Below are 9,672 nucleotides of genomic sequence, written 5' to 3'. Positions count from 1 at the left end.
GTGAAGCAAAGCGTGGTTGGTTGAGGTCGAGGCGCGCGTAGTCGCGTAGTTTTACGTTTGTTGTTCTCAGGTTTGTTCGCGGACCAGGCCGTTTCAGTCGCGTATCAAACGCCAGTCAGATCGAACGTGTTTAACACATTGGCCTCTGTCCTCACCCAAGTCGCAAATCGCGCGCATTATTTCCGTTTGTTCTCTGTTCGTGGGAAAATCTAATAGAAAAGGTTGAATTTACTTATCTAGCCCCAGAGGTGGTTAAAATTTAGTGCGTGCAGTAGTCAGCGTGTGAAAAACTAGTACAGGAAAAATTACGAAAGTTATCGCAGTTCAAAAAATCCCCAAGTTCTACCGCTGTGAATGTTTTGAATTGCAGTTCAAAATAAAATATACGAAAATAGCGTGTTGGCGAATGCGAGTGTGAAACGCATAAAGAGTTGATAGGTTCGCTTCAATCCTCTTCAAGCGAAAGTGAATATCCGCAGCAGATTGGCCAAAGCCAAATAAGAGATTGGATTTCAGTGACACCGTTTGAAGATTTGTGTGATATTGCTTCCCGTTGGTGAGACGTCCGCTAAGCACAGGAATACCATGGCCAAGTACGGAGTGTTGCTGTTTGTGTCTGCATTTTTGCTGGCTGCGTCGTTTCAACAAGGTAGGAGCAAAAAAACAAACGCAGAAAATATGCGGGAGGGCGCCATACCGATCGTATGGAGTAATTGCTCATTTGCGAGTGACAATTTTGGAGGTCACAGCCGTTAAATTCGACTTCGGATGTTGTAGACGTGACAGGCGTAGTGTTGACTACGCTTTATGCTTCAAGATCCAGAGAAGAGCATGAGCAGCATGAATGTGTTTGGCAACAAGAACAAGTTTTATTTTACAATTGTTGTTAACCTTTTCCGCAGCCATCCCAATTGAATAGAGGGTAGTTTTATTGATTGAAATGTGGTTTGATTAACTGCTAAGACATTCTATATATTACTTGAAGGTTTCAAATAAAGAGCTTTTGGTTTATGTGGGAATATTATTAGTTGAGTTTTGGAAGCATTAGGAGAAATCTTGCAATTCCTGAGGTTACTCAGGTAAGTCAGATGTGAAAATATTGTATAATATCGGACCCAAAATGTTGCCTTGAGGAATACCAGCTCTTACAGGAAGTGTTTCAGTCTTGGAGTTCTGATATTCTTCTAACAATGTATGTTAGAAAATTAAAGTTTTTTTTTAAATTTTATAATCAAATCTTCGAACCAAACACTGTCGAATGCTTTTTCTATGTCTAGAAGAGCAAGACCAGTAGAATAGCCTTCAGATTTGTTGGAACGGATCAAATTTGTAAAAGTTGATGAGTGGTCGAATGTCCATGGCGGAATCCGAACTGTTCATTGGCAAAAATTGAATTTTCGTTGATGTGGACTATCATTCTGTTCAAAATGACTTTTTCAAAAAGTTTACTGATGGAGGAAAGCAAACTGATTGGACGATAGCTAGAAGCTTCTGTAGGATTTTTGTCTGATTTTAAAATTGGTACAACCTTAGCCTTAGGGGCCTTCCTTAGCCGAGAGGTTAGAGTCCGCGGCTACAAAGCAAAGCCATGCTGAAGGTGTCTGCGTTCGATTCCCGGTCGGTCCACGATCTTTTAGTAATGGAAATTTCCTTGACTTCCCTGGGCATTAGAGTATCATCGTACCTGCCGCACGATATACGAATGCGAAAATGGCAACTATGGCAAAGCAAGCTCTCAGTTAATAACTGTGGAAGTGCTCGTAAGAACACTAAGCTGAGAAGCAGGCTCTGTTCCAGTGAGGACGTTAATGCCAAGAAGAAGAAGAACAACCTTAGCATTTTCCCATTTGTCAGGACAATATGCTAATTGAAAACATTTGTTAAATATATCAACTAAGAATGATAAGCTGCTTTCTGGAAGTTTCTGGATGAGGGTATAGAAAATTCCATCATCTCCAGGAGCTTTCATATTTTTGATTTTTTTAATAATAGTTCTCACTTCTTTCAAATCAGTCTCCCAGGAATTTTCGAAAACGTTCTCTTGATTGAGAATATTTTCGAAGTCCTGAATAACTTGATTTTCAATTGGACTAGTAAGTCCTAAATTAAAATTGTGCGCGCTTTCAATGTGCAGCTTGAGCTTCTACGCAAGTAGTTAGCATTAATTTGTTTTCCTCATTTAATGCCGGAATTGGCTTCTAAGGTTTTTTTTCGAAATTTTAGATAGTTTCCAACAGAGCTTAGAGTTAGGGTCCAATTGAGAAATTTTATTATCAAAATTTTTGTTTCTTTTGAGTAACTTGATTGAGAAAAACGTTTTTTAAGTTTTGTTTTTCAGATCCTGCCATACATTTTTTATAGCAGGATCGCGAGTGCGCTGAAATTTCCTTGTCCTCACGTTTTTAAGACGGATCAAGAGTTTGACATCATCGTCTATAATCACGGATTCGAAATTTACTGCAAATTTTGGTATTGCAATGCCTCTTGCTTCAAAAATTGATTTTGTTAAAGTTTCGAGAGCATTATTGTCAATGTTAACATCAAGATTACTATCGATATATGTTTCATATGTACTCCAGCCGGCTCGAAAATAATTGAAAGCTGAGCTGATATGATTTAGAATCGCTTCATGGGATATTTGAAATGTACATGATCAGAATCAAAATCAGCATGAGTAATCACTTGCCTACAAAGGTGACTTGAGTCGGTTAACCAAATCAATCGTAGATGGGTTTCTAGAAGAGGAAAAACAAGTAGGGATATCAAGGTATTCAATTGATAAATATCCTGAGGAACTCTCTTCAAATAAAATTCTGCCCTTGGAATTGCTTTGCGAATTATTCTTTGGCATTAAAGTGACCAAGGCAAAATTTTTTTGACTTATTGTGAGTCAATTTTCGTAAGTCAGTTTGGAACAAATTAACTTGCTGTCCAGAGCATTGAAGGTTCTATATATGTTTCAGTAATAACTGCTATAGCTGTAAGAAAATTAAACAGCTCATCCTCTTTTCCATTCAAAGAACGAGCATTCCAATTTAAAATATTTAAATTATTATTTATTCGATTCATTAGAAAAACGTAATCCAATAACAATTTGATTAGTAAATTTTACATACATTACATTACATTCAACATTGCATCAATCATTAGATTCAATTGTTCAGCTAAAAAAATAAAACCCGAAGCAGGCATATAATTTAAAGTGGGAACATTATCTGATGATTTTCCGTTTGAATTTTCGGTAGACGAAGAGGCGGAGTAGAAGTTTCCTGTGGCGGCAGGGTTTTTCCCATTTGATTTGAAACAATTAGAATGGGTACTCTTAGTATGAACAAGGGAGGAGTTCAATTTACCTGCTACGATATCGGCAAAGGATTTTCCTTGGTTAAATACATTCGAAGTTAAAAGATTCTAACGGCTACTCGACGGATTAAAATTATTTGTGAATGAGCATCTTCCTGATGGGTATGATTCTTGATCAAGCGATCGTTAACTGAAAAATGAGCATTGTTTGATATTCTACCAGTGAAATTCCGGAAACGACCGTTATCGTAACGGATATTATCTTCATCTGCCTGACACGAGCCTCGACGACTCGCCTACGCGAAGGGCAAGCCCAAATAATTGACTTATGATTGCCCCGCTATTTGCGCATATAAACTTATCGGTATCTTACTTCACTGGACAAACGTCTTTAGCGTGAGAAGAACCTCCACAAATCATGCATTTAGCATCCATGCGGCAATTTTTTGTACCATGACCCCACTTTTGGCCCGACGGCACTGAGTGGGGATCTGGCAATTTCCTCCAGATTTCTGGAAAGGTTCCCATGTCACACGGACTTCGAGCATAAGTCTAGCTTTTTCTAAAGCTTCCTTTCTTCGTAAACTTTAATAATTAATAAGCTTATAGTCACTCGAGAGACCTTTCAAGACAACTTTGAATAAACGTTCAGTTTTGTCGTCATAAGTAAAAAAATTGTGCTTCTTCTCTTCAAGATGTTTGAGAAGAAGTTCGCAATCTTTAAGAGTTTCCGGCAAAACGCGACAGTCTCCTTTCTTTGCGATTTGGAAGGAGGCCTTGATTTCCCTAATGGAGCTCAAAATCTCCTGCCTAAATTCCCCAAATTCGGAACCAACTGACCTCGATAGGCGACACTATTTGTTTCCTCACTTGATTCAAAGAGGCTGCATTGATTTGATGTTTAGGAAATTTGTCTAGAGCATTGTACTGCTTGGAAGAAAGTGTGCTTTCCGGAAAAACGTCCTTACTTCTATTATTGCCACGTTTAGTGACATGTTTTGATCCCGCTTTTTTGGAAGGAAGTTTTGAATTCAGAGATTCGCCCTTCCTTTCGTTCGTGGTTGCAACCATGTTTGGTGAACAAAAAAAGAAGAAAGTGACCTAAGATGTTTTTTTCCCGAGACGGGCGGTGTCCAAAAAAGGTTACCACCGCTAGCTTCCGCCAACGGATCCAATGAAAAATCGAAGGCACGAGTCCAAACAAGGATCGTAAAGGAATCAATACAAGAAAAATTATACTGAAAAGTATTGTTTTAGTAGCACTGAAAAGTACCGTTTTTTTAGCAGTGAAAATATTGTTTTTGAAGCATTGAGAAGAACTGTTTTATTGCTTTAGGTAGTTAGAAAAAAACTTCCAAGAGCAGAGAGAATTTGTGTATAGTAAGGTGGGGCAAAAGTTCGACCTTAGTGGTATAATCAAAGTTTTCAGGAAAACAATGGTAGTTGAAACAAAACAAATACCATACAGTGAACCTTTAACATATTGGCTATAATTTTGCTTAAGACACTTGTGTCAAAATATTTACCCATTTTATAACTAAAAAGTTTCAAAATTGATTGTCCTTAAAGAACTTTTGCCCCACCGGTGGGGCTAGAGTTCGAATCTAGTGTGGGGCAAAAGTTCGCTGGCTGAAACACAAAATATCAACACTTTTATGACAGGCATACTTTATACCAGCCGTAAATTTGAGTTTGCTGAAAAATACACACTAAATTTTCATCAAAAAATTGCCCAAAACAGGGTTAATTGCAATATACTCAAAAATAGCAGCTTTCGCAAAACTAAGTGGAAATGTTAAATTTTGGTGACATTTTTCGCACGATCAGGCGAATTTGGCTAAATTTGAAGATAATATGTAGATTTTAGGCAATTTACAAATTTTTCCATGAATTTACACATAGGTCGAACTTTTGCCCCGCTGATTCGAACTTTTGCCCCACGATGGGCTAAAAATGGTTTCCAAGAATTTATGCAAAAACTAATTCACCTCAAAGCATCCTCATGATACGCCTAGAAACGCCTTTACATAAAATATTGAAAATGATTTTATCTTCATTTGATTCCATGCAACGAAAGTTTGACCGAAAATTACAATAGTCACGTTGAAAACAACAAATAACCATAACTTTTCCAAATATCAATCAATTTTTATGATATTTAGAGTGAAAGACTCTTACTTGAATAGAATTCGAACCACCATGACATCTAGGTATAAGTTTTGTTTTGAATTGAGCTAGAAATCTTGAAAAGAAACTCTTGCCCCACTCGAACTTTTGTCCCACTTTACTCTACGGCACGATGCACACTAATTTTCTTATCTTTTATATTAAACACCTCACATCTTCTTTGCAATTTCATGAATTGCTCAGCCAAGCGTTCTAAGCACACTTGCACAGTTATTGACTGAGAACATGCTTTACAAAAGTGGCCATTCTTGCGTGCATTCAAGTTAAGGAACAGAAATTTAAAACTTGACGAATACTGGTGCAATCTTTAATACTAAACAAAGTTTATAATCAATTTTCATATTTTTAGTACTCAACTTGGATTGAAAATATTCCTTCAATGCGTTGACAATATTCAAAAGACTTTTGATTGATAAAAAAAGTATTCCTTCAGGTGGCGAATAAAGATACACCTTTCCCATAAGTTCAAGGAAACGTCAGTTCTCAAAAAAAAAAAAAAACTAAGTTGTCCTGGAATCAAACTCAGACATCTTCTGGATAGCACTGATTTGCAGCAGTGGACGTTATCACTAGGTTAAGAAAGGCACTAAGAGACACCCCACATGTTTTCACGATTAGGTCGGTTTAAAGCTTGCTTGTAATCAATCTTCATCAATTTCAATCCGTACATGGAATTGTGAAAACTATTCCAGCAAAAACAAAATTTCGCAAATTATCGTACCCAATCAGGTCATCCTTTTTTATGAATCGGCAACACAGATTTACACAATCCATCAGCCTACAACCAATATGTCGCTAATGTCTAACAATTTGTCACCCTTCCACATATTATCAACAAACAGAAGGAGAATCTCCCATCCCGTCCACGAGGCAAATAGCGGCTTCAACAGTGTAATACACACTATGGATTGCGCACATACTCCAGCACTTGAATGTCAATTAATTCCAGCGAACGGGCGGAGAATCTGATGATGCTCACTCGCCACATAGAGCATAACCGGTTCGTAGTAATTTGTGTGAAAAGAATGTACGACATTAATTAATGGTGCATTGAATCAGATCGTTGAGTCGGGTGAATCGAGATCAGGATTGAATGTCAATCAATACACCGTTATCAAACCGCATTATTACTAATTCGTCCGAATTTCGGATCGGATTGTGCTTGCTAACGTCCGAGCTGCGATTAAATGGGATCCAGATGAACAGAATGCTGCCTGGTCACAGAAATAATTCCACACTGACGCGTTGCCATGTTTATCGATGAAGCTGATGACTACTGAATTGAATTAGCTTAGAATTCAAGATCAAAAGATCAACTCCACCGAAAGGCTGACGGCTGCTGGGGACAAGCAGCGTGGTTCAACAATGCATGCGGTCATTAAAGTGGATGATATGAATGGGTCCGACCGTTGGTTGAAACATACAATTTTCATACCATAAGTCCGTCTGTCACGACGACGGCCGACAGTTACGGTGATGTGGTCCAACAATGGAGACGGGCTGTTGGTTAAACGGTTCGATACGTACGTACATACAGTGACGGAGAAAACCACCTCACTAAAAAAATTAATATTCGATGAATTCCTGAAATTTTGGGATATTTCTGTTGATTTTGAATGAATAAAATGATAAAAAACCATAAGAACACGATTAGAGTTCGAATACAAGCAAGTTCAGATCGCCTCCGAGTGTCGGGGTCTCTCAACGAGCTCCGCAGCTTGTAGGTTGAAGCGCCCTTCTAGCGAATAGGGAGTCGTCGGTTCGATCCCCATCGGAGCACGTGATTTCTGTTCGCAGTTTCAATTTCAAGCTGTACATTTCACACGTGTTCGTCGTGTGCATGTAAACTTCAAAACCATACAAAAGCGAAATTCCTTAGGCTGGAATTGCCTAGAACTTGACAATTTAACTCTGCATTTGAAAATTTTGCATCACAGCCAAACCTCGATTTTCCAAAAGCACAAATCTAGAGAACTAGACTCACTGGTAACTCGCCGGTTATGACCAATCGATCAAATTTTCAGCGCAAACGGTTGCCTAATAATCTAGATTTGTGCTCTTGAAAATTGGAGGTTTGGTTCCGATGCATCTTCGTCTTAATCAATAAATGAGACAAAATAACCTCATCTGTTGCGTTCTTTGTATGAAACGCTAGCCATTGTCTTTCGATCCATAGTAAAAAAAAACTTCCCAAAAGCTTTAGCACCAGTATATCGGAAGAGTACGATAGAGAAGATAATCTCTCATTATCATTTTGCACCTTTTGGCAATTAACGCGTGAAATCATGGATGGCGTTGTAATCCATATTGCTCAACTCCAGTACTGCCCATAACTGCATAACAGTCACATTCGACATTTTTGACAAATTGGAGTTAATACCATGGAGAGTCATCAAATGATACATACTTTCGATCAACTTACTAAAATCTGTGAGATTGTTCTAGAAAATTCGAAAAAAACACCAAGTTGTTTTGTCACATTGGCAATTGTAACCGCATAACAGTCACATTGAGATTATACATGAGCCTTATAATGTAATAGCAACGAAATTTCCATCAGATTTTTTTTTGACTATTCACCCAATATGCGATATGAGTTGTACAAAATTTCAGCATAAAAAAAGCTCTTTTAAAATCTTAATGATTTTTTGAAATTTTAGTTTCCTCCCATACTGCAGTAAAATGCAAACTTGGTATCCCATTTACTCAATGCCTACTTTTGTCGAATGTTACAAATATGCAGTTATAGGCAGAGTAGTGGTTTAATGTTTTTTTTTGCGCATTTTTATGCATTTTATTTTTATTTGTTTCTGATCATTTATTCATTATTTATTTACATATTTTTATTTTTCTATTATTATTATTTTATTGCTCTAACTATTTTATGTACTAAACATGGGTTATTGGTAAAGTTGAATAGTTATATAAAATCATAGACTTCAAATCGCAAACGCAATATGCTAAAAAATATAGCAATTCAGCGATTATGTAAAATTAAGGTAAGGTGTTCTGAAGTTTTGTCCGCTACTGTACGTAGATACATTAGGTTGCTCCCGCACCTCACCCAGCCAACTTATGTCGAGTAACGTCTGCGTAGTCAGTCAACGAGATGAGAAGGTACAGAAAATTCAATGCACCGTGAATCACCGACGTAAATATTAATGGCGCGCCGAAAGACAATTAGGTGAGTATTCATTGTGATGGTGCACATATAGCTGACGACTGACCCATTAACCTTGCTCGGACACACGAGCTTACTTATGTAATTTTACACATATTTAGGGAGATTACAAACAACATCTCAGTTAGGTTCGTGTGCTAAACTGGACGTTGCTTCTCCGATTGTAATATTATTAGAAGGGTAGAGTTGGTAGTTAATTAAACACTACTCCGTCGTGAATGATTTTCTTGTAAAGCAGATGATTAATTTGTTTATTTTGATGCAGGCTGGATGTTTTTTGTATTAAAACAACATACCCCATAAAGCAAATCGTTGCGTAGAACAACGATTACAAAGTAGTAATATATCTAATAATTAAATTATGTATCGCTTAATTCACACGTACATGTTGTGATGTGTGCAGACTGCTCTTTAATTACTTTATTCAAGCCGTACACTTTGAAGTAAAAAAAAAAATGCAGGGGTAAAATATGTATCGGTTCGCTTATGAAAATATATCTCCGCCCAGACCCACCCAGGTCACAGAAGATTAGTTTATTATTTTATGGTGTCCGTCTAAATGATACCGTGCCTATAGTATATTTCTTTTTTCTCATATAAGTTACAGCCAAATTGGATTAAAGGTGCCCAAAAAAATAGTTTTCTGTGAGTACTTCTTTTTCTTAGTTAACACTTCAGACGTCGCGCTGTTGTATTTTGTACAACACTGTTGAAAAAACCTCACCTCGCATTTCGTTCACAACAGCAGCGTGGCGGTTCTGACGGGGGCAAACCGCGCGACAACTGTAAGCTTAAGATAGATTTTTGTTGGACAAATTGTTCAATTTATGGAGCCGGATCCTATTCTTGGCACTTCTGATTCACTTCGGCAGTGGGGTTTTTAGAAGCTACAGAGCCCATATTTGGCCCCAATCTGTGTCGTACTGAAGCCCATCCTGTTGCGATTTGGCCGTAAACAAACCCCATGCCAAAGTGAATCATAGACGTATCCAAGTGGTTCT

General features: G+C 37.7%; 1 protein-coding gene across 1 annotated transcript in view; it reads left to right on the top strand.

Moving 5' to 3' along the window:
- LOC5564989 overlaps positions 1-9,672 on the top strand; it is a 109,166-nt gene continuing 99,494 nt past the window's right edge. The window contains exon 1 of the mRNA XM_001649289.2: positions 1-649. Within this exon, the coding sequence (XP_001649339.1) occupies positions 586-649 (64 nt within the window). The 5' untranslated portion in view covers positions 1-585. The remainder of the gene's footprint in view (positions 650-9,672) is intronic.

This window comes from Aedes aegypti, chromosome 2, assembly GCF_002204515.2.
Source record: "Aedes aegypti strain LVP_AGWG chromosome 2, AaegL5.0 Primary Assembly, whole genome shotgun sequence".
NCBI classification, from domain to species: domain Eukaryota; kingdom Metazoa; phylum Arthropoda; class Insecta; order Diptera; family Culicidae; genus Aedes; species Aedes aegypti.
This window is presented reverse-complemented; position numbering and strand designations above follow the sequence as displayed.